Raw genomic sequence first — 26,000 nt, 5'->3', positions numbered from 1 at the left:
GAAAAATTTTGGGTTCAGTGTCCCTTTAATTTGGACTTTACTATCCATTTAAGTGTCTCTTCAATACTGCTATATTAACACAGCCATTGGTTTCCCACTCTAATGACCCATTTTTAACCGGTCCTTATTGATCTCAGTAGGAAAGGAAATCTAGGTTACATCGTGGAGGTGCACATTGCTATATGGACACTAAAATTTCACACTTTTTATAGTATTTAAACAACTAATATATAACAAATAACCTGCATATTTTAATCAGACTGTTTGCATTGAATACATCATTCATGCTAGCATTTATTTTGTGTCTAGTGTCTCTTTACATTAAGAGAATACTCTTTTCTTTCATGTTGTAATAATGGTAGATGATTTAGTATTCTGTGCTTGTAAGGCTGAGGTTCTAGTGTGTTTTTGGTACATTGCATAGTGACTGGCAATAAAAAGCAGCCCTGGAAAAATATGAAGACCAGCCCTATTTTCTGTTAAGTTGGTAGATTGCACATGCCCCATTTTTCTCAAAGGGGATTACAGGGTTACTCCTTCCCCAATATTTTTACAGAATTAAATTATATTACTTTGTATTAAATAAAAATGTCAGATTAATGTTATATAGTCACCCTACAACCCTATTGCATCCATTAATACCCCATTTAAATTGTAGCTTTCCAGCCCCAGTTGCTGCAGCCCACCGGGAAATATCCTGGTATCCTGGTAGGCCAATCCAGCCCTGCATAGTGGGTATTCTGTCACACTGCAAGATGATAGGGAATTAGCCACAAACATTGTTTCTATTCATGAATGAGGTGTCTAAACTTAGCAAATTATTGCAGTAAATGGTTGTGTCAAAATTCTATAAGGAAGACAACACACAGCTTATTCCTTCAGTATTTATTAAACTATAATTACATCACATTGTTAGGAGACAACACAGAACATATCAGTGGACAGGCGAGTCTAAGACTAGCCAATCTGCATAACAGTACTGTAGATAAGCATTGTAACCATACACATTAAACCATAAAGCTGCAATTGACTAATTACACAGCAGCCAGGAAGGGCTATAACTAGCATAGTAAGGCATTGCAGTCTTCTTAAGTAGACACAGGCAGTTTACAGCTGTTTATAGTAAAGCAGATATTGTATCACTTGCACTACATTCAACAAATTACTGATTGAGGGCCAGATTACAAGTGGCGTGCTATATAGCGGTTTTGCTCTCGCGCTAACAACACTGGAAGCAAACTTTTAAAGTGGGCGGGTTAGCATGCGTATTACAAGTTAAAAGTACATTTTTGCGTGCAAGCGAAATCTGATGCCTCTTAACTTTAGGACTTGGAATATCGCAGCTTCTTTAACTTCAGCTCTCCATAGACTTGAGTGCTAACCCAATGCCATGTTAGACCTATAGCGCTAAATCCAAATATTTCACACAGAAGAAAATATTCTTTTAATTTTTAAATATATATTTATATAATTATTGTTTTTTAAAATATATAGCTTTACCTTTATATCTATATGAATATATACAGACATAGGGGGTGATTTATCACGGCCTAAATGGGGCCATATACCCGTTTCCGCATAAGCCCTCAGGCTCGCCAGAAACAGGAGTTAAGAAGCAGCGGTCTTAAGACTGCTGCTCCTTAACTCGTACGCCTCCTCTGAGGCTGCGGACATCAATCCACCCGATCTCATACGATCGGGTTGACACCCCTTGCTAGCGGTTGATTGACACCCCTTGATTGGCCGCGAATCTGCAGGGGGCGACACTGCACAATGCGTATGCTGTCGGTATTTATCAATGTCTGGCGGACATGATCGCTACAGCGGATCATGTCCGTCAGTCAGTTAATAAATCGCCCCCATAGATTAGAGATGTGCATACTGATATTTTGTGAGGATCCGAATGCGGAAGTAAGCAGCAGCTTGTGCCCTTCGGTATGTTTTCGTAGCGATATTCCTCTAAAAGATCCCCGCACTAAGATCTCTGCAAATCTAGATCTTAGTGTGGGGATCTTTTACAGGAATTAATCCAGGTGCAAAATATCCAAAGGGCACTAGCCGCTGCTTACTTCGGCATTCGGCATGCATATATTTAGATATATATATATATATATATATATATATATATATATATAATTATAGCCCTGTCCATTCAAACACCTTGCCATATAGCTTTAAAATCCTTATATAAAAAATGTATTAATATTTATACAAATAATAATTTATCAGATAGTGTATATATGAGTGTAACATAATGTATTTATGTTGTGTTTGGTGCACTTTTTAACTCTTACTCTTTATGCTAGGTCTCCACTCTCGCTAAACTGACAAGTGCAAATTTAGTTTATGCTCAAGCAAACGCGTTTACTTTCAACTTGTAATAGGCACACAAGTTAGCACGGGAGCTATATTGCTTATTGCAAACCATAATCTGGCTCTAAATGTTTTCATCAGTGTTTATTAAAGCATATTGCATTTGATTTTCAACATTTTCATGAGGTATATTGTAACAAGATACAATGACACTATAAATTTATATTTTTCCCTACTAATATTAAAAAAAGACAAAAAAAAACATTGGATTATTGAATTTTGAGGTAGACTGGTTAAAACATTGTGGTCACTATAAATTCTGCAAAGCATAAGTGTAGTAAAATATATTAACAACACAGGACTAGAATATATTTCATTGTTTTTAAAAGGACATTGTATAAATATTTTCACTTTTATCTACAACTAATCATTTCAAAATTAATTATTGATTATTACTATTGATTATTAATTTTTTTAATAGATCTCCCTGTGCCGAATGAGCCTACTTTATCAGTAGGAATGGTAACTTATAGTTACTAAGCAACACATACCTAGATATTGGCAGTATACATATATGACCTTCCTGTTTGTGTCACTTTAGATTTAAAGGAACACTGAACCTAAAAAAAATGTTTTTCGTCATTCAGATAGAGCATGCAATTTTAAGCAACTTTCTAATCTAATCCTACTATTAAATTTTCTTCATTCTCTTAGTATCTTTATTTGAGCAAGAATGTAAGTTTAGATTCCGGACCATTTTTGGTGAACAACCTGGGATGTCCTTGCTGATTGGACAGCACCAATAAACAAGTGCTGTCCATGGTCTGAACCAACAATTGGCTGGCTCCTTAGCTTAGATGCCTTCTTTTTCAAATAAAGATAGCTAGAGAACGAAGAAAATTTGATAATAGAAGTAATTAGAAAGTTGCTTAAAATTACATGTTCTATATGAACCAAGAAAGAAAAAAATTGTCTTCAGTGTCCCTTTAAATAGCTTTTTAACCCCTGATCTTTCTCATAAAAGGCACTTTTTTATTGTACTTAAACTGTGAATATAAGGCAGGAATGAACACTGCATAAGGTAATACAGTATGTTTAAAAAGGTCAAGTTAATATAACATTTGCTTTGGTAAAGCAGAAAATGCTGTCGTATTACCAGTTAAAAAAAAAATCATTACATTTTAATTTTACAATATTCTCTTTTAATTAACAGCACCTTATATTGTTCAATGATATCCAAAGCTCAAAAAAGTGAGCTTTCTGGAGACTCTAAAATAAGGCTATATGTTACTCCGTTGTGGTTTAGTAAAGTGTTGTTTTCTCTTTAAAAATCCAAAAGTCTGCATACTACAATAGTGCTGCAAAACCAACCCAAGGCAGTTTAGAAGCTTCTACTACTGAAGATAGGACACACTTATATATGTCATATGTGATATCGTTATGTTGTAGATGATGTCATGCATGCTGTCAGAGCTGATGTCATCAATATCATGTGTGATATCTTTAAACAAAATCTCACAGGGTTTAATTGCATTTTTTGTCTATGCTTTTCTTTTTGCAATATATATATATATATATATATATATATATATATATATATATATATATATATATACAGTATATAAACCAAACATAAAAAGGCACACTAGTAACTCAGGATATTAAGAAAACAGGTTTAAACAAATCGATTTTTAAGCAAGACAGAATATTCAGTGACCATGTTGCTTTTAAACCATTATGACAGATATTTATTAGTATGTAATACAATATTCCTGAGTTATCACAATAATACATTGCATTTAATTTGTTTCCCAGTCACAAAGAGATCTATGTATTGCATAAAATATTTAGTAATCAGAAATTCTTAGAAAACAAAAACACTGTAGTAAAAAATATATCAAAATGTATTTACTGTGTATACAGATTTCTATGTAAATCAGAAAATATAACCTGCTGATGTTTATTATAACATAAATACTTTGGTACACAGTGTAGCCTTATTTGTAATGTTTTATACATAAACAGAGTGCACTTCTGTCGTTTTTTATAATTCATTAAGGCAAAAAATAGAATCGTACAATTTACATTCCTACCTCCCGTGTGTAATATACATATTTGCATAAACACAACAATCTATCATGTTAACCCACAAAGACAGAGCACCGGTGGGAAGGGCAAACTATGTGTTTTAATGCACTGTTGTGTCTTAAAGGGACATGAAACCCAAAAATGATTCAAATAGAGCATGCAATTTTAAACAACTTTCTTTTATATTTCTATTATCTAAGTTGCTTTGTTCCCTTAGTATTCTTTAATGAAAAGCCTACCTAGGTAAGCTAAGAAGCAGCAATTCCTACTGGGAGGTAGCTGCTGATTGGCGACTGCAAATATATGCCCCTTGTCATTGGCTCACCCAATGTGTTTAGCTCCCAGTACTGCATTGCTAGAGAATGAAGCAAATTTGATAACAGAAGTACATTGGGAATTTGTTTCAAATTGTATATTTTATCTGATTGATGAAATTAATTTTTTGGGGGACGTAGCACTGTAATTTTTTATTTTATTAATGTGTTCCTAATGATCCATTTTATCTGTGTATTATATTGTGTACAAACAGCTCCTCTACTTGACTTAGTCATTTGAAATAGCTGCTTTTGCCAGTTAAACTACCACCTATACTGAACAAATGTATATTGTAGTATCATCTGTAGAAAAGCTATGCAAACAATATGCAGCTATGAGTACTAAAATGTTCATTTTTCAATCGCTCTACATATTAGCCTTTGTAGACAGAGAGAAAGATAAGATGGGTGCCTTTGTGTATATAGCAAGAGATAGGATAAGGAGGGCTGCTCTTCCTGCAAGCTTAAACCATTTGAATGGATTGTGATTTCAATAAGCAAAAGCAGATATTTCATATATAAAATAAACCAAAAAGAGTGATCTCCTTACATTTTATACTCTACAGCTGATATAACAAATCATTGGAAACACATTAAAGGGACAGTCTACACCAGAATTTTTATTGTTTTAAAATATAGATAATCCCTTTATTACCCATTTCCCAGTTTTGCATAACTAACACAGTTATAATAATATACTTTTAACCTCTGTGATTATCTTGTATCTAAGCCTCTGCAAACTGCCCCTTTTTCAGTTCTTTTGACAGACTTGCAGTCTAGCCAATCAGTGCCTGCTCCCAGATAACTTCTCGTGCACGAGTACAGTGTTATCTATATGAAATACGTGAACTAACACCCTCTAGTGGTGAAAAACTGTTAAAATGCAATCTGAAAGAGTTGGGCTTCAAGGTCTAAGAAATTAGCATATGAACCTCCTAGGTTAAGATTCAACTAAGAATACCAAGAGAACAAAGCAAAATTGGTGATAAAAGTAAATTGGAAAATTGTTTAAAATTACATGCTCTATCTGAATCATGAAAGTTTATTTTGGCCTAGACTGTCCCTTTAAACAGTACAGTATCACTTAAGTGTGTATGCAACACACATTTTACAGAAAAAAATACATAAGAGCACTTATAAAGACAGGAAAGTCAACATTAAACATGTACGATTCAGATAGCACATATAATATTAAGACACTTTAATTTCTGTTATCAAATTTACTTTCTTCTTTTGGCATTAGAAACAATATGTATGTAGCAGCTGCAGCAATACCCTACTGGGAGCTAGCTGTTTATTGATGGCTGCCTTTTGTCATTTGCTCACCTGATGTGTTCAGCTAGCTCCCAGTAGTGCAGTGCTGCTCCTTCATCAAAGGATACCAAGATAATGAAGCAAATTTAATAACAGAAGTGAATTGTAAAGTTTAAAATTGTATGCTCTATCTGAATCATAAAACAAACATTTTGTGTTTCATGCCTCTTAATTTTCTGCTTAAAATGTTTTATAAGATTTTTTGGGAACTTAAAATATGTAAAAACTGTTTCTAATTTTGACACATGCTTATATTATATTACTAACTGTCTCATCTCACACTTTATATACAACAAACTAGTGTCTGCAGCTACAATGCACTGTATATTTAGTATTTGTTATATTAAAAAAAAATCCTAAGTAAATATTTTATATTTTGTATCTAGTCAAACACTCTAGTTGGAAACAAAATACATTAAAAATAATAATATATTAATTTAATTAGGAAACAATAAAAAACAACAGTAGTGAGAGGTCAATATTTTAGCATGTATTTTCACATGTCAGGTTTCCTGAAAATATAAAAAAATAAAATAAAATTTACTTAGCTGAGAGGATTTTTGTGTTTGTGTATTAATGATCTCAGTTTATTTTCTGTCACTCCCTAATGGCTGCTTTTGTCTCTTTTCTCGGCCTTGTAAAGTGTTTACAAATAGGCTTTGCCATTGCAGCCAATCAAAGGCCTCATAGTAAATGAATTATGTTGCAGAAGGCATGTCCAAAATGAGCTATTAAACGGACACTGAACCCAAATTTTTTCTTTCGTGATTTAGAAAGAGCATGCAATTTTAAGCAACTTTCTAATTTACTCCTATTATCAATTTTTCTACATTCTCTTGCTATCTTTATTTAAAAAAGAAGGCACCTAAGCTTTTTTTCTTGGTTCAGCACTCTGGACAGCAGTTTTTTATTGGTGGATGAATTTATCCACCAATCAGCAAGGACAACCCAGGTTGTTCACCAAAAATGGGCCGGCATCTAAACTTACATTCTTGCATTTCAAATAAAGATACCAAGAGAATAAAGAAAATTTGATAATTGGAGTAAATTAGAAAGTTGCTTAAAATTTCATGCTCTATCTGAATCATGAAAGAAAAAAATTGGGTACAGTGTCCCTTTAAGGGCTATGCAAAAAAAAAACATGGGTGCAAAGCAAAATATTAGGCTACTTTGTACCCTATAGAACTACCACAGCCTTAAATCCTGACTTGTTAGAGGCCTCGTAGACTGGATTTGCAAATCCATCCTAAAAGTTAATAGAGGACATTTGTATAGAAATGAATGCAATTAATACTATTACTGGCTCGTCAAGAACAAGTCCATTTATAAACTGCATGCATGATTACACATAGCACCAGTGCTGCAAGATTAAAATATGCTTACACGTCTGAATCCCTATTTTTACCTACTATATTTTCATGCATTATTATTTACATTCTAATATATAAACCACAATCTAAAAATCATGGAATATGGAACACTCATGTCCCTTTAATTGAGATCTTTACAAATCTTTACAGAGATGACAGCAGGTTTAATACACTTTTGTTTTTTTCTACTATCTTTCGGCACAGATGTTTCTAAGTATCAGGAAACTTAGGGTAATGTTTGTATTGTAGATTTATGGTTTCATTGTGCATAATAAAAGCTCCAAATATAATCTAAAGGATATTTAGCCTTTCATAGTCCCAATGATAGGTAGGGTTTTAATTAGTCCAAAATTAGACTAAAACTGTAAAATGTTATAATGGCATAAAAGAATTTCATCCCACAAATGTTTAATTGTGCTGTGATTATTTTGCGCAAGTTACTTGTAAATAAGACCTGAACACTGCGGACACCGTGATGCAAGAGTATTTGTTGTATTATTATGAATCCTGACTTTGCATCATTTTACACAGTAATTATTTGATCAGTGTTGGAACTAATTTATAGCTCTCCCTAGCTGATCAGAGCAAAAAGGATAAAATAAACACATTCAAAAATTATTTCTAAGGGTGTGTTCTTAGACTGCAAACATTTATTTTTTTATGCAGATCTGCAATGGAGTGCTTATAATATATATATATATATATATATATATATATGTATATATATATATATATATATATATATATATATATATATATATATATATATATATATATATATATATATATATAAGAACATATTAAATATCCCTTTAAATTAGTTTCCACTTAAAAAGGGAAGAGGTGATCACTGAAGAGCAAATCTGTAGGGGGGGGTGAGATCAGTCCTGAATAATCTTCCTTGACACATCTTGATATTTGAGACCAGAACACAATTGAGTGCTATATCTGTTGTTTGATCCCATTGGCTCTATGTCTGGTATTATTCAGAAAGGTTTGTTTTTTTATTTACACATATTATTGCCTTGTAGCATTAGCTGTTCGATGAAGTCTGCTTCAATCACCACTAAATTATATTAGCATCTTTGGCCATGGAGTAAAACTGTCCTTTTCTTTCAAGCAGATTTGTAGGGGTATCGAATTCCACAATTTCACCCTTGTCAAACACCACAATCCTGTATAAAAAAAAATACAGATATACAAATTGACAAACTGCACTATGAAATAAGCAACTAAATGTAAACAAGCAGCCCCAAGGCAGAACATACAGTGATCCGAGATGCCATTGCAGAAAATGCGGCATGTCTGCAGAAAGAACAGTACCCATGCAAGTACTGTTAGTGCTTTAACTTTGCAGCTCTGCTCCACATTAGACAGTTCTCTTCAAACAGAGCTGTGCTCTGGTTGCACTGTATAGGTTTTCCTTAACACTGTGCATCCAGAGCAAAGTGCTATTTGATGTTAACAGTCATATATGCAGTAGCACTGCAAAGCAGCAGTGCATTAATCATTTACTGGCTCTCAGAGATTTTTTCAAACCCTCCCCTAGCCTTTCCCAGTCTGCAAAGTGGTTTGTTCTGAATGTAAGACGTTCTTATGAGCATTGCACCTTTTTATTACTACATTTCTATGTTAGACCAAGAGAAAAGGAAACAAATTTATTCAAAAGACATTTTACAGTTTCATTTTTTGCCTGCAACTAATTTGCAATGCAATTTTCAACTACTGCACTATATAATAAAATGTTAAAAATTGTTTTATTCTTTAGTTAACCAACACATTGTAATTTAATGTGCTTTAGTGTAACTTCCTAACTTAAAATTGAATTTTACTTAAAATGACCTGCAGAAAAACTTTCACTAAAAAAACAGAAAGTGAAAAAAGGTTCTGCCTCTGGCCATTTATTATTATTATTATCGGGAATTTGTAGAGCGCCAACAGGTTCCGCAGCGCTATAAACATAGGCGTATACAAGATAACATTTATAGGGATCAAATGGGGAGAGAGGGTCCTGCCGAGAGTTGAACTGTTGTAGTCGGCTCTTATGAAGGTGAACTACAAACAGCTGGGCTCACACGCTTACATGCTATGGGGTTTTAGGGGATAGCAGTGGAGATAGGAAGGTTAGTGTAGGTTATGGGCATGACAGAATTGTATAATATAGTAAAATATAAAACCCCAACATAAAAATGATGTTGCATATAAAATAGAGTTGCTCATTCAGATGAATACAAATTTGTCTGAATTTTGATGATTTGTCGAGTCATTTAATACACAAACAGGCGAATACGATATTGGACGAAACAGAGGAAAAATGAATGACTGTTTGACTAAATTGATTCATTCGTTCATGCAGTTTGATGCCAAAAAAGGACAAAGGTGCAGGAATGAGGGGAAGGAGTTATATTGTTTGGTTAATAAGCTCCTTTGTTTGTAATGATGAACAGGGGGTCTGACCATTTATTTGTCCATCGTACCCCTGTCCAATCCTGCTATAGAATTGCTAATGACTGACGTTAGGGACAGCCAGTCAGGCACTAAATACTGGATTTAAGTCATACAGGAGTTGTATGTTCTTTTAACATTGAAAGATAAGTTTTTTTAAATGTTTGAATCCTATAATGTACGATTTTGTTAATATTAATTGTCTATATTAGCGGTTTCCATTGGAAATAAGGGTAAAAAATCTGAATCCAATATTCATCTGAACAGAATGCTGCATGGACAAAATTCAGCCGAACCAAATGTTTTTAAAAATTCAGAACAAATCTTTCGGAGGAAACTAATTTTTCGCCCGTGCACATGTCTAATATAAACTAACTAAACAATTCACCTATTAGAGAGGATGAGATTTTAAAATCTTATATCAATAAAGGCCTTTGTACAGAGAAAAAAAATCTTACTACATGTTAAAACAAAAAATAGCTATTTTTAAACTTTAATTAACCCTTTGGCTGCTAAGCCATTTCCCACCTGGGTGCTAATATTTTCTTTTCTTTTTCTTTTTTTTTTACTTTTTGATTTTTTTTTACAGACTCCCAATACTTACACTGTTGGAAAGGTTAGATGATTATCTTGGGGGTCTGTAGCTGCTTAGATGCCTGAGATACAGGCTTCTAAGCAGCATGCCCCCTCCTCCTATACTTAACATTGTTAAGTATAAATAAAGTTGCGCGGTGACGTCATCACGTAATTGCGCGTGAGGTCACCGTGCATCACGTGAAGCCCCGGCGATGCCTGTCACTCTACAGACACGATCGCCGGGGTAGGAGCAGTAAGGAGCCCCCAGATCTCCCTCAAGGTGGGAGAGTGCTCATGACGGCTGTGAGCTGCCATTAGCACCAGAGTGAGAAACTCTGTGACGGCTCAGAGCCGTCATTAGCACTGAAAGGGTTAAAAGGACAGTGAAGACAAGATTAAATATATTCCAAACGTACTTCTATTAAGTTTTGTTCTCTTAGTACCCTTTGTGTAAGAGTAAACCTATGTGTTCTCAGGAGCGTGTACATGTCTTGAGCATTCTACAGCATCAGTTTTGGCAACAATGTTTGTAATATTGTTATACATTGTTGCAGAAACTGCTGCCATACAGTGCTAAAGACACATGCAAGCTCCTGAGCCTACCTATCTTAAAGGGATAGTAAAATAAAAATTAAACTTTCATGTATTAGATACATTATGTCATTTTAAACAACTTTCCAATTAACTTTGATTATAAAAGTAAACTGAACAAACGTTCAATCTGAATCATGATTGTTTAATTTTCACTTCTCTTTCCCTTTAAACAATCAATTTAAAGTGATATGAAACCCAATTTTTTTTCTTTCATGATTCAGATAGAGCAGCAATTTTAAGCAACTTTCTAATTTACTTCTATGATCAAATGTTCTTCATTCTCTTGCTATCTTTATTTGAAAAAGCAAGAATGTAAGTTTAGAATCCGGCCCATTTTTGGTTCCGCACATGGGTAGCGCTTGCTGATTGGTAGCTACATTTAGCCAACAATCAGCAAGCGCAACCCAGGTGCTGAACCAAAAATGGGCCAGCTTACATCCCTGCTTTTTCAAATAAAGATACCAAGAGAACAAAGAAAAATTGATAATAGAAGTAAATTTGAAAGTTACTTAAAATTACATACTCTATCTGAATCCTGAAAGAAAAAAATTGGGTTTCATATCCCTTTAAATGTATATGTTCATGGAAGTGGTTTGCAAGACTAGTCACAATTCAATGTGTATGAGTTTAGATGGATCAACTCTCCCCTTTGCAGGTTATTAATGATATTATAATCTATTTGTAAAGCTGCACAATAATCTGCATTGCTGAATATATGATCAGTATACAGTACAGTACACACAATTAGACTTGACAGTGGAATTGATATAGGAGGAGGGTTCTTCCCTGAGAAGCTTACAATGTAAAGGATAACAAACTTGCTGGTAGTATAGTGGTTATGAGTTAATTGCCCTATCAACTTTCCTAATAAATAAAATTCCTGAAATAATCTTTTTAATTTGTATTCTTGAATTAAAGATATTGGGGGGCTGATAGTGACATGGTGTGTGTGGTTATAGACCAACTACTGAGAGCAACACTCATTAATTCAACTGATTCCGGTTCAGCAATTCGACTGGCGTGTGTATTGTATTATATATATATATATATATATATTGCAGGGTGATAAAGCACTGTCGCTATCCTTCAATTGTCAGATCTACCTGGGCAAATTATGCTTATAACCTACTTACTGGCCTTCCTCTTTCCCACCTCTCCCCCCTTCAATCCATCTTAAATGCCTCTGCCAGGCTAATCCACCTTTCCCGTCGCTCTGTATCTGCTGCACCTCTCTGTGAGTCCCTTCATTGGCTCCCCAATTCACAGCAGAATTGAATTCAAAATTTTCACCCTTTCATACAAAACTCTCACCAACGCTGCTCCCCTCTACCTATCCTCTCTAATCAACAAGTATACTCCAGCCCGCCCACTAAGATCCAAAGATGACCTGCTCCTTGCATCTGCGACTATCGCCTCTTCTCATGCTAGACTGCAAGACTTCTGTTGTGCAGCACCTACCCTCTGGAACACTCTCCCTCGTGCTGTCAGGCTTTGCCCTAATCTTTCTTCTTTTAGATGCTCCCTGAAGACTTTTTTGTTCAGAGAAGCCTACAACCCAACTCAATAATAAATTAATTTCACTTACCTAACATTTCTCTCATCTAACTCTGTATTAACATCTGTCTCATTCTTGCAGTCCTAACCTCCTACCCTTCTAGATTGTAAATTCCCACGGACATAGGGCCCTCAATTCCTCCTGTATGTGTTTGTAAAATTTTATCCTGTCTCTTACAAGTTTTATATCATGGTTTTATTTAAATTAAATTGTACCCATTGACAGCACTGCAGAATATGTTGCGCTTTATAAATAAAGTATAATAAATAAATAATAAACTATAACCAAACTTGAAGAAAAATGCACTCTCTGGATTTATAAAGCAAATTCTTTTTACTACATGACGTCTGAGGAAGGGGGGAAACCTCAAAACTTCTTGAGAAGAATTTGCTTTATAAATCCAGAGAGTGCATTTTTCCTAAAGTTTGGTTATATATATATATATATATATATATATATATATAGTATATAGATATATATACACATATACATACAGACACACACACACACACACACACACACATATATGTATATGTCTACAACTCTTTTAGTATAGCCAAAGCAAGAATGGAGGGAGATAGCAATAACTGAATTGTTTAGGAAACAGGTTCTTACTTTGTGTAATCCATAATCGTGTTGAGTCGATGAGCGATTGTTATAACAGTGCAGTCTTCAAATTCCTTTCTAATAGTTGCCTGGATGAAGTCATCTGTCTCTAGGTCCACAGCAGCTGTGGCTTCATCCAACACTAATATTCTTGTCTTGCGAAGCAGAGCTCGGGCCAAGCAAACCAACTGACGCTGGCCGACACTAGGAGACAGAGAAAACTCCTTGTACCAATAGCACAGTTCTTAAAAAGATAAGCACCAAATAAAAGATGCATCAAATATTTGGAGACAGTGATATGAAATGTTTAAGTATGTGTAAAAAAAAATGGTCTCAATAAAGAAGGAAATATAGTTTACAGTATTGCTCAATTGTGTACAAAATACATTGTTTGCATAATATATAGAAGTATTTTATTTTGCTGTACGGATTTCACCAACGCAAATTACCAAAATTAATATTTTAAAGACAGTTTTGGTCAGGTGACAGTGAAACAATATAAACATTTAAGTTCATGCTAAATATATATCTGGGGCAGTTTCAATATTTACCTTAAATTCTCTCCTCCCTCCGAGCAAATGTGTTCCAATCCACCGGGCAAGCTAGAAGCAAAGTTTTTCAAGTGAGCCAATTTCAAAGAAGTCCAGATTTCTTCATCTGAATAATTATCAAATGGGTCCAGATTCATCCGAAGGGATCCCGAAAACAAAACAGGATCCTATAGAAAGGTCAAAATATATAAAGGATTGATGGAATTGTTAATCTTCTCTGTACGTTTCTAGATAGGGACCAATACTTCATGAATAATTTATAAACCATGTTCTTGTCCAATAAAATAGCTTTGCTTATTTGCGGAAGAGGGGGCACCCCAATACATCTTGGACACAGATATTTCAGTATTTATTTTAGACCTATTCAACAGCAAATTCACAATAACAATAATCAAATCCAGGTCAAAGCCATTTTTAAAATCCCATCACATGAACTCAAAAAGGAATTGCTGTAGCATAAAAGTTGATGCAGCGCTCCCTTACCTGAGGGATGATCGTTATTTTTGATCGCAGTTCATGAAGACCCAGTGTTGAAATATCAATATCATCAATGCAAATTTTTCCCATTGCGGGTTCAAGAATTCGGAACAAACCCAAAGTTAGCGACGATTTCCCAGCTCCTGTTCTTCCAACTATTCCAACCTGCGCAGCAAAACAGATGCTTATCAAAGAGAAAACCACAGGAAGCAAATCAAACCTATTTTCTGCTGATGGGAGCTAATAAGCTTGAAACAACTGTCTAGGTGTGGTTTTGTTTATGCTGCATCTACCCTATAAGAGGATTTCTGTGGTTAAACACCATACTAGAAGCAAAAAGCATGAGATGTTGTATATCTCATTTGCATATCTTACCCAGAGTTCTTTGGTGCCTTGCTAACAATTTACACAGAGTACTTCTTGGAAAAGCAAGCAGGGATACTTGCCTAGATGTGCTTATTGGCTATACAATAATTTTTGTGGCAAATCACAGGAAGCAAATAAGAAGCTTTAGCTACAAGAGGACACTTAGATCATTTTACTCATAAACCTATTGGTATTATATTCAAGCTAAAATGTTTTTGCCTTTGTGCTAGTACTCAGAGCATCATCTAACAAGTAACATTACTAATAATGTCACTGGTGGAGTAAAAACAACTTTAGAATAGCAATTTTTAGCAAGATAAAAAAAAGCTTAAAGGGACACTAAACCCAAAAATCTTCTTTCATGATTAAAGTAGAGAATACAATTTTAAACATCAATCAAATTTACTTCTATTATCTAATTTCAGCAGCTTCTGAGCCTATCTAGATATGCTTTTCAGCAAAGGATATCAAAAGAATGAAGCAAAATAGATAATTGAAGTAAAATAGAAAGTTGTTTAAAATTGCACACTCTTGATTTTCACGATGCTCTAGGGTTCCGGTGGAGGAGGAGCTCAACAGGTGTTGCTGAGCCCACACCTCCAGCCACACACATACTGGCGGTGGATTGTTTTGCGCGCCTGCTCCAAGTCCTGGGGCTCTTTGTAAGGACAGCTTGGTAAAAGCAGCTCTGGAACCCTCTACCAGTGGCCCACCATCCCACTGGTTCATACTAACTCTTTTCATTGCCTGGACTCAACTTGTCTCTATTTTGACTTACCCAGCCTAAAAACTATCTCTCATCACGCTACCTACCCTCTCTGCTTTAGACTGTATCTCCCTCCTCCTTCAAACTAAACTCTGCCACTCCGTTCAAACTTCAAACCTTATCTCCCCCACTCCGCCTGTAGCCCTCGCCAGGAAAATTTTCAGCATCTTTGACCGCTCTGTTATTACCTGAACCTCACCTGCGGTACCGCTGGAAGTGCCCCCCCTGCAGCGTTGCAGCTTGGTGTCCGCCCTCTCCCTCCCCCACCGGTGCTGCGCGGGAGGGAGCTGGGCTCGATCTTGGATTGGGGTTCTGACGCTGGAGCCGTTCCTCTCCGGCTGACGCCGGTGTTTGATGCAGCCCTCTTGCTCTCCTCCCACCGTTGCTGCGTGAGGAGAGCCGAGCGCGATCCTCGATAGGGGCGGAGGGGAAACGGCTACTGGAAGCAGCCCCGTGTCGGCTTGCGGGGACCTGGACGTCGCTGGCGAACACGGCGAGTGGACAGGCGGAGGCAAGGGGTGAGTTTACCTGAACTTTTTTCTTACTCCACTGTGGGTCAGACACTGCTCCTGGATACCTGAAGAGGCTCCTAAAAGTTTCAGGTTAGACCCGCTAAAAGTCAATTTCCTAAAGGCAGAGGTGAATAGGAGGAGGAAGGGGGGAGAAAGAGAAAGAATCAGGCTGATGGCGAATGGCCTGGAAGCTTACCAAGGGGGATAAACCTGAGACGCTAAAATCGTCTAGAGCACTTAATTATATTCAACAAGCTCTCTTGTCCCCTATCTTGATATCCTAACTGTGGACTAAAAATATATAAAGGGGCAATTTGAACTTAAGAAGAGACCGAGAATAAAAAGACTTCTTCTATGAGAATATTTGCTTAATCTTTAACAACTTGAATATGCTCTCTCACTTTCCCCCTACCTGTTACAAAAGTTTCAAAACCTGATATTATTAACTGATTAACTTGCACTTCTCTTTTTATTTGGGATATAACACTATCTAGCTTTATTAGATTGCGTATATACTGATACTATTTATGCAAAAAGGAATTGTCTTTGTTTGATGGCTTTTTAAAAAGCGTTACTACGCTACATATATCTTCCTAAAGATGGGTCATTAGGTTTAAATTGAATCATATCACTAACCAACATTCTTACTGACCCTTTGAAAGGTTTACATGATAGTTAGTGTAGCTGCAAAAAGCAAAAATTAACTGTATTACCTGAGTTTTTTCCCTGCTCTCTGTCTACGAAAAAGATACAATAGGGATACAGGCAGCAATCTCCTGACCTAACTGTGGTATTTAATACTTTACTACAACAATAATAAACAGGGGTAATCTCCCCTAGTTTCTTCCCTTAAAAATAAAATATTTCTAATCAAGTCTTTAGATTTTAAAGAACTCCCTGAATCAATATTACCTGCTTATTCATATCACCTAATACTAATAAGAGCGTGGTAACTCCTGATACTTAGTATACTGAAAATTACTGTGCCACATGAAATAAGCATATATCTAGCACTGCGCAATATCTGGTAGCCTCAGCCTTTAACAAATTTGAATAAGCTCCTTCAATTTGTTTTTTTTTTTTTTTTTTTTTTTTTTTTGATACAAAAGTTTTAAAACCTGATACTACCAACTGATGATGTTGCACTTTTCTTCTTGTTTTGTATATAACACTGTCTAGCTTTGCCAGATTGCGTACATACTTATACTGCATATGCAAAAAGGAATTGTTTTTTGTTTGATGGCTTTTTAAAGGTGTCACTACGCTATATATACAGGTATCTTACTAAAGCTGGGTCACTAAGGCTCAAACTGAATCTTCTTATTAATCAACACTCTCGCTGACCCTTTGAAAGGTCTACACGATAACTAGTATAGCTGGAAAACCAAAATGTATCTGTACTACCTGAGTTTCCTCCCTGCCCTGTGTCTGGGAAGAAGAAGGAAAAAAAAAAAAAAAACATACAATAGGGATACAGGCAGCAATCCCCTGACCTATCTGTAGTATTCAATACCTTATCACAATAATAGTAAACAGGGGTAATCTCCCCTAGCTCCTTCTCTTAGAAATAAAATACCTCAAATCAATCCCTTAGATACTAAAGAACTTCCTGAATCAATATTATCTGCTTACTCATATCACTAATTGACTTCTTATTGCTAAAGAGGTTTCCCATTAACTTACTGTCGTTACTAATCTGTCAAATATCCTAAACCCAGTGATTAAAAATACTAAAGCCCTCATACTTTAGAAAAAGCGAGCAGATAAATAACATATAGGGTAAACGCGAATACACAACGTTTCTCTAAACGTCTTTTCCTTTTTTTTTCCCCCTCCCTTCCCCCCCTCTTTTCCCTCTCTCTCCTCTTTTTCCACTTATCTACACAATCACCCAAATAGCACGTAATTTAAATAGGGCATCACAAGTCACAGCCCGATACTGAATTGGCGCATTCCTCTACGCCCACCCCACTGATTCCCTTTTAGGGATCTTGAGATATATTCTTCCTTAGCTCACTTCTTCCTCTTTTTTTCTTTTTTTTTTTTTTTTTTTATCACAAACAACACAATTGGAAAATTCCACACGAAGGCACTACCCTAGATCTGGCGTACTCACAACTTCCTGCCCGACTCAATCACCTCCCATAGGTCACGTACCATCTCCCCACATTCCCCCACCTCCCTTGCACCTCTACGTTCCTTCTTTCCTTTTTTTTTTTTTTTTTTTTCTTTTCTCTTTTTTTCCTCTCCCTCTCCCCCCTTCTTTCCTTCTCTCTTCTTCTCTCTCTTCTATAGAGAAGTACATGGATAAATTTCTTGGTATCTCTTCTAAAGCATCCTCACCAGGAATGGCAGGTAGACAAAGAGATAAGAAATCCAAAAACACACAGGACTCAACAGCTGAGATTCAATCAACTTTATTAAGTGCAGCCACACCCGAAGTACTAAATGTCCAAAATCTAGTTGCCAGCATTTCTGATGCCCTCTCTCCCAAATTCGATGCTCTTAGGATGGAAATTAAGCAGGATATTTCCTCTCTATCTCAGGAAATCAGACAATTCTCCTCAAGAATGCAGGAGGTCGAGCAGAGAGTATCGGATCTGGAAGATACGGTAGCAGTACAAGGCACTAAGCTGGACAGCATCAGTTGCAGTAATCAAAAAACTCTTATGAGACTAGAAGACCTTGAAAACCGTAGCAGAAGAAACAACATCAGAATAATAGGTCTTCCAGAGGAGAAACAATATGAGGACCTTGCCCTCTTTGTTTCTGACACACTAAAGACAGCTCTCAAACTCTCGCCCTTATACAACAACATCTTGGTAGAGAGGGCCCACAGATTGGGCCCACCACAATTAGCTCAAAAATCTAATAGGCCTAGACCTGTTATTGTAAAGCTACTCAATTACCAGGACAAAATCTCTATTCTCCAGCACTATCATAAAACACAACCTCTCATTATTAATGGAGCTAAGATCCTTATTTTTCAGGATTTCTCGGCTGAGACAGCTTCCAAAAGGAGAGATCTGGCACCTATATGCACTAAATTCATAAATTCCGGAATAAATGCGACCATACTTTACCCAGCTAAATTAAAAGTTACTGTGAACGGAATGGCACATCTTTTCCTGGAGGCACACGCAGCCGAGAAATTCTTCATGTCCTTAGACTCCCTAGCAACAGACGATGCAGCCCCCACCTAAACAGTGTAGGTTCGATAACTGGGAAGACCTCTCATATAGGGCTAAATGGGTCAAGTTCCATATGTGTCAGGTGGTTTTTTCTTGTTTTTTTTTTTTTTTTTTTTTTTTTTTCTCTCTCCATTCCCTTTTCCCTACCTCTCTCCCTCATCTTACTTTCATGCTATAAAGATACAGAAAAATAGAAAAACTTAGAATAGTTTCGTGGAATGTGGGAGGGATCTCCACCCCCATTAAACGGAAAACCATATTAACACAATTAAGGAAATATCAGACGGATATAGGATTAATCCAGGAAACCCATCTCAATTCAGAAGAATCTAACAAACTTAAGTCCTCATGGGTAAGAGACGTATACTTCTCGCCAAGCATAGGCAAAAAAAGGGGAGTGGCAATTTTAATTGGCAAAAGAGCTCAGCTTGAGGTGATCCACTGCGAGCCTGATCCGGAGGGGAGATATGTCCTAATTAAAGTAAAAATCGCCCAGGAAATCTATACAATTTGCAACCTATATGGCCCTAATACCTTTGATCCAGAATTCTGGAATAGAATCCAAACTAAATTTCTCCTGTACAATCAGGGGCTATCAATTATAGGTGGCGATTTCAACATGGCACCGCACTCCCCATTAGATAGACTTAGAGAATCTATGAAGCAAAAAAAACAGAAAAAGGATAATTTAGAATCTAAAATGTTTAAGAAACTAAAACAAAACCTAGCATTATACGATATCTGGAGAAGTCAGAATCCAGATGTTCAGGAATTCACGTGCCTCTCAAAAGCGCATAAAACTATGTCTCGCATAGATCTCTTTCTCGTAGATGAGCGCTTGGGCTCCTTGAGAGCCCAAGCAGGAATTACCTCTATATTGCTATCAGATCACGCCCCTATTACTTTAGACATTAAGCCTGAACAATCAAGATTCAAATCTTCACGCTTCTTCTTTCCATATTATTTAGCGACAGATTTGAAATTCAAAACCCACATTAGATCTAAATTTGAGGAATATCTCCGGTTTAATTCAGAATATACCGAACGTCCAGAGTTGTTCTGGGAAGCCGCCAAGGCGGTCCTTAGAGGAGAAATTCTAACCTACAAGATAGCCCTGACCAAGAAATTGAAGGTAAGGGAGAGAGAGATACAAAAAGCATTAACTAATGCATATAATAAATTCATATTACAGAAGAACGCCTTAAACTGGTCTAAGTATGTACAGGCTAAGGAAGCCCGGGATACATTCTCTTTGACTCAACAAACACAAAAGGAATTAAAAACCCAGGCTAAACTTTATAGATTCGGGAACAAGTCCGGAAAGATGCTTGCCAGAATGGTCAATAACGAAAAAAAGCAACCCTATATCGAAGGACTCCTAGAGAAGGGTGTGCAAATCCTAAATCCGGATAAAATCGCATCCACATTGGTGAACTATTATCAGGAATTATATTCCTGTAAAGGCTATGATCATGACAAGGCCACGGAGTTCTGGAATATGATTAAAAGCCCTTCACTAATGGACGAAGATATCAGTATCCTTAACTCCCCTATATCAGCGCAAGAACTAACTGAGGCAATCTCTGGTCTTCCCACTGGTAAGGCAGCAGGCCCGGATGGATTACCTGGTGAATTTTACAAAATTCTTTCTTCAGAAATCTCTCCATATTTAATAAATTTATATAATGATCTCTATATCAAAGGTAAACCAATCCCTCCTTCATTCTCGGCATCACATACAACTCTGATCCTCAAGGAAGGGAAGGACCCAAGGCTCAAAGAATCTTATAGGCCAATAGCCTTACTTAATTCAGATTATAAGATTCTCACCTCTATCTTAGCAGCTCGATTACAGCAAATACTCCCACAGGTAATCCATCCGGACCAAGCGGGCTTCATGAATGGACGGAACTCCTCGGCAAAAATAAGGGAATTATTACTTACACTTGAATATTTGGAAAAGGCCCGGCAGGCGGGAGGGGGGAGAGAGGAAATGCCCGGAGCACCGGACATGGCTATTCTGTCCATTGACGCAGAAAAAGCGTTTGACTCTGTCACTTTCAAGCATCTCAACACCTCCCTGACAAAATTCGGAATTAAGGGTAAATTTCCTGAATTTGTTAAGAACCTTTATAAAGGCTCAGCTACACGCCTAATCATTAATGGCATGGTATCCCCATCAATAACTCTGGAAAGAGGAACCCGCCAGGGGTGTCCTCTCTCCCCTCTCCTGTTCAATGTGGCCATTGAACCTTTGGCAATCATGGTAAGACAAAACTTGGAAGGAATTAAGATCTCAAATCATGAAATGAAAATCGGCCTATATGCAGACGATGTACTATTATATATATCTAACACTAAAATTAACATCCCAAAACTTATGCAAATAATAGACCATTTTGCTACCTTCTCAGGATATAAAATAAATACAGCTAAGTCAGAAATTCTTTGGATCCGCAGGGATAAAGACTCTTGTACAGAAAATCCTTTCAAGAGAATAACAGATTCATTTAAATACTTGGGAATAAATGTCCCGGTGAATGCCGACAAACTATATGAACTTAACATACCCCCTATTATTAGGCAAATTAAAGAAAAGCTGAGAACCTGGCACACACTTCCACTCTCGGTCTCGGGTCGAGTGGCAATATTTAAGATGGTTCTTCTCCCGAAACTCCTTTATATACTTCTGAATGTCCCAGTAATCTTGTACGAAAAGGATGTAAGATTAATCAATAGCTTGATTAGCCAATTTCTCTGGCAAGGGAAAAAGGCACGAATTTCCCTTAAAAAACTCTCTCTCCCATGCGATTCTGGAGGTATGGCACTCCCAGATATCAGAGCATACAACCTCAGCTCCTTGGCACGAATAGCTACTAGCTGGATCTTATCTAAGGATTATATCCTAAATAACCATCTTGAAAGTAATGTCTGCGATCCTTATCTTCCCCTAGCACTCCTACACTCCCCTCCTAAAGAGCTACCCCTAGAAATTAAAAGACTGAAATCTATATCCAACCCTATCAGGGCTTGGTGGAAAATATCAAAGCTTTTATCTTTCAACCCTAAAATTTCAAAACACCTCACCTTGATAGGGAACCCAAAGTTTCAACCCGGTCTACAGTCCGAGGTCTTCAATAGATGGCACAATAATGGACTAAATAAACTAATCTTACTGATAGATGGGGACGGAAAAACCATTAAAACATTTGAAAAACTAAAAGGGGAATATAACTTACCCAACAAAGACTTCTTTGCTTATTTACAGATAAGGCATTATTTCCTGGAAACAACTAGAGAGGTAGGATTGTCTTGGAAATTAGGTAAACTTGAAAATTGGCTTACACTTACGACTGTGGATCGGATCTCTATCTCTGTATGCTATCATCTTTTGGCTATTAGCAGGGGCAACCAGAATTTAGCAAGACTTGCTCTAACATGGACTTTACTGTCAGAACAAAATAGGGTAGACTCAAAAATAGTGCAACATTCCATAAGCAAAGTGAAAAAAACAACTCTTTCAGCTACTTGGCGGGAAGCACATATCAAAATTCTTCATAGGGCATATTTTACTCCGGAAACGGGTCGCAGGGTTCACAACTCAGGCTTCGATAAATGCCCCAAATGCTCATTCCCGGCAGCCAACTTAGAACACATGCTTTGGTTCTGTCCAAAAGTAAGAAATACTTGGTGCAAGCTTGAATATTGGTTGAATAAGGTGCTGAAAATTCCCCCTGTAACTCTTACCCTATATCAAATTATATTATGTAACGATAATCTAACTGAACGCCACCCTAATGATAACCTGATCTCTGTCTCGATATTAGCCACTAGATACTTAATTTGTAAAAAATGGAAAACGCGCTCAGCGCCCAGCGTATGCGAAATCCAAAACTGTCTAAAAAAACAATGCTTATTAGAACAAAAAGACACAGACATAGACAATGAAGAGGACATAAGGAATTTTTTCAATAAATGGGCAGTATATATTAAATCACTCCCTGAAAATGAAAAAGAATATATGATCTTCCCATTTCAAAATTCTGAACTAATCTTACTAGGCATCTGGTAGCTGGGCGAGATGAATGAGAGATGGCCACCTTCCCTTTCCCCTCCCTCCCCTTTTTTTTTTTTTTTTTTTTTTTTTTTTTTCCTTTTCCTCTTGGATTGTTTTTGTTTTGTTTTGTTTTAATTTAAATAAAATAAAAAAATTCCAACAATGAGTAATGACTAAATAGATGGATAATTCAGGTTAATCTATTGTATATATGAATTATAATATATACTTCATGTTTGGTTGATATTGTTTCTCGTTTTCTTTTCTTCTCTGTTATCATAACATGTATGACAAACTGAAATATCTCTTGTTTTTTTTTTTGTGCCGATATGGATATTGTATTCATTGTTGGTTATAAATAAATATTTAAAAAAAAAAAAAATTGCACACTCTTTCTAAATCATGAGAGAAAAAAATTGGGTTTCATGTCCCTTTAAACATGCATTTAATTTTGTATTGTTAATATAGAGGTAATATGTGGGTAGGAAATAAGTCATAAAACTATATTTACTCTAATAGAATTTGCACAAACCTTTTCCCCCTGGCGCAGACAGGCAGTGACATTTTTCAGTGACAAATCTAGATCTTTTCTGTATCTAAGACCGTAATTGTGAAAATCTATTTTACCAGCACTGGGCCAATTCTCAAGTTCTGGAGCATAATCTGATGTCCATGGAGCCTGAGAGAAAAGTAAATTAAAAAAAAAGAAAATTAAAGAGTCATTTCCCTTGCAGTTACAACAGCAGTCAACATCTGACAAAAATAAATATATCTGGGGCACTTTTCTGAACAATAAAGTAAGCAGTTTTCAAAATGATTGGCCACACCCATCTGCATAACTCCGCCTACTCTGCTCCACCCCACAACACACCAAGTAACTTGCACACAATTATAATGTTAATATAATGTCTGCTCTAATCTGTAAACTGCAGGAGATTCACAGATGCCAGTTCAGCAAATTATTATTTTTTATTGGCATCCATGCCAAGTCCTCACCTCAGTGATGATTATTAAAATGGGGGACATACAGAACAGGAGCACAAGAATGTGATTGCCTCAGGAATATAGGGGCAGCTGTCAAGGGAGGGGTAAAATGCAGATGCGTATTCATTTTCACAAAACGAATATTCGAAGAAATGCACTAACTATTTTAAAGAAACCTAATCTATACCAACAAATTTCAATAGTATATATTTGTTTCCTTTTAATTAGCATTTAAAGGCTTAGTAGGGAGGACACAAGAGGAGAAGGTCCTATAGCGCAGGCTCTGGAATCCGCCGCTATAAGTCTTCAATTGTCGCAGCCCTTGACTCAGTGAAGAAGGTTCAGGAGTAGCGTGGCTCCACCAGCACGCTATAAGTAAGTATAAGCCTGTATATCACCTGCAGCAAAATAACTTTTACATTTATTTTAACAAAAACTAATGTAAATCTTACAGAATATTTAGTATTCGTTTCAAATTAAATTAAACGAATACCAAATTGTGCAGCAAACAAACATTCTAAAAAAAAGAACATTTGTTTGAGCGAAACAAATTATTCACTGCTACCCATGTCTAGCAAAATGCATTACAGATCTCTTTAACAGTCAATGGGGTTCATTTGTTAATAAAGTCAAAGTTGAAAATGATTAATATGAAATACCTGTAAATCCTTTTTGTGAGTTTTGCTCGCATTCACACTTTTACTATAAACAAAATTTGCAAACAAACTACAATTTTACTAGAATCTATAAAGCTGCTAGTTTAAGGTGATTTCATAAGATCACAATTAAAAAATGTTTGTGCCGGAGGGCGGAGCCAGCAGCAGCGATGGAAGCTGTGTAACTTCTGAGCTCCGTGACCCGGCTCCATAAACAGGCTCAAAACTACACACAAAGCCCTAATCTCCGCATAATAACATGCTCTCATGAATGCCTTATAGACCAGGAGTCGCAAGAAAACTTTATTGAGCAGATCCAGTGGATTTATTTCCGCCGTTGGGCCCCATCGCATCAATACCCGGCGACGCACTAACTTTTATACGGCCCGGAGCTGGATTGGTAACCGGGATTCAACTTCATGCCTTGTCCGCCTAGGGGAATCCCTCCCCACCCTGACCGCTGACCTGGAACGCCACTCGGCGTAGTAACAGAGCCCTTACCCACTCCCGTGTCCCACCGCCATCGCTAGGAGTAACCCACGCATGCAGCACTGAGGCCGCAACCGCACCATAAGAAGCCGGAGGACACCGACCCGGAGGTCACTTCTTATACCGGTAAGGTGAGGGAAATAGCACCACCTGGGCTCAAACTAAAGACAGGGGGAACGTAACAGGCCCAATTCTAACGGGCAGGCACACACCCTGTGAAGACTAACCTCCTAGCCTAAAGCCAGTGGCGCGGGGCCTACAGTTTTTTACTAGCGCAGCTTACCACGTGGCAGAGCAACCACGCGGCTGTGTATCTACCAGCACTACATCGATCCCAGGAGTTAGCAAGCCCACATATCTAGCAGCACTAACATCTGCACCTGGCCTTTACTATATCATTGAACATTATACCATAAAACAGCGCACCTGGATTAGGTCTCCTATCTTCCCTCATAGACACATTTGCTTTGAGAAGGAGACAGCAACATACTTTTACATCTTCCCACTGCTTAAATACAATGAATGCAAAGCGCTCCACGAAACTGACTAAACCCTCTAAGATGCACAACCACAGGGACAGTATGGTCGCTCAGTTCTTCTCACCCCCTGCTACAAAAGTTAGTGACAATGTTGAATCTGCTAAGTCACCAAAAAAGAGAGTTCAGGCCTCACAATTACAAGAGGATGACACTGAGGAGAGCACACCAATCCCTAACACTATCCTCTCTACATTGGCATCCAAGCAGGATATAGCCGACATAATTCGCTCTTGCATC

General features: G+C 36.9%; 1 protein-coding gene across 1 annotated transcript in view; it reads right to left on the bottom strand.

The window, feature by feature from the left end:
* Positions 1-870: 870 nt before the first annotated feature.
* LOC128643480 (multidrug resistance-associated protein 1-like) overlaps positions 871-26,000 on the bottom strand; it is a gene marked incomplete at its 5' end in the record, with an annotated part of 45,898 nt that continues 20,768 nt past the window's right edge. Inside the window, 5 exons of the mRNA XM_053696326.1 lie at positions 871-8,574; positions 13,185-13,379; positions 13,727-13,893; positions 14,210-14,368; positions 23,628-23,774. Coding sequence (XP_053552301.1) covers positions 8,466-8,574; positions 13,185-13,379; positions 13,727-13,893; positions 14,210-14,368; positions 23,628-23,774 — 777 coding nt within the window. The remainder of the gene's footprint in view (positions 8,575-13,184; positions 13,380-13,726; positions 13,894-14,209; positions 14,369-23,627; positions 23,775-26,000) is intronic.

Source organism: Bombina bombina, unplaced genomic scaffold (assembly GCF_027579735.1).
Source record: "Bombina bombina isolate aBomBom1 unplaced genomic scaffold, aBomBom1.pri scaffold_708, whole genome shotgun sequence".
Taxonomy (NCBI): Eukaryota; Metazoa; Chordata; class Amphibia; order Anura; family Bombinatoridae; genus Bombina; species Bombina bombina.
The sequence above is the reverse complement of the archived record's forward strand: the minus strand, read 5'-3'. Positions and strand labels throughout refer to the sequence as shown.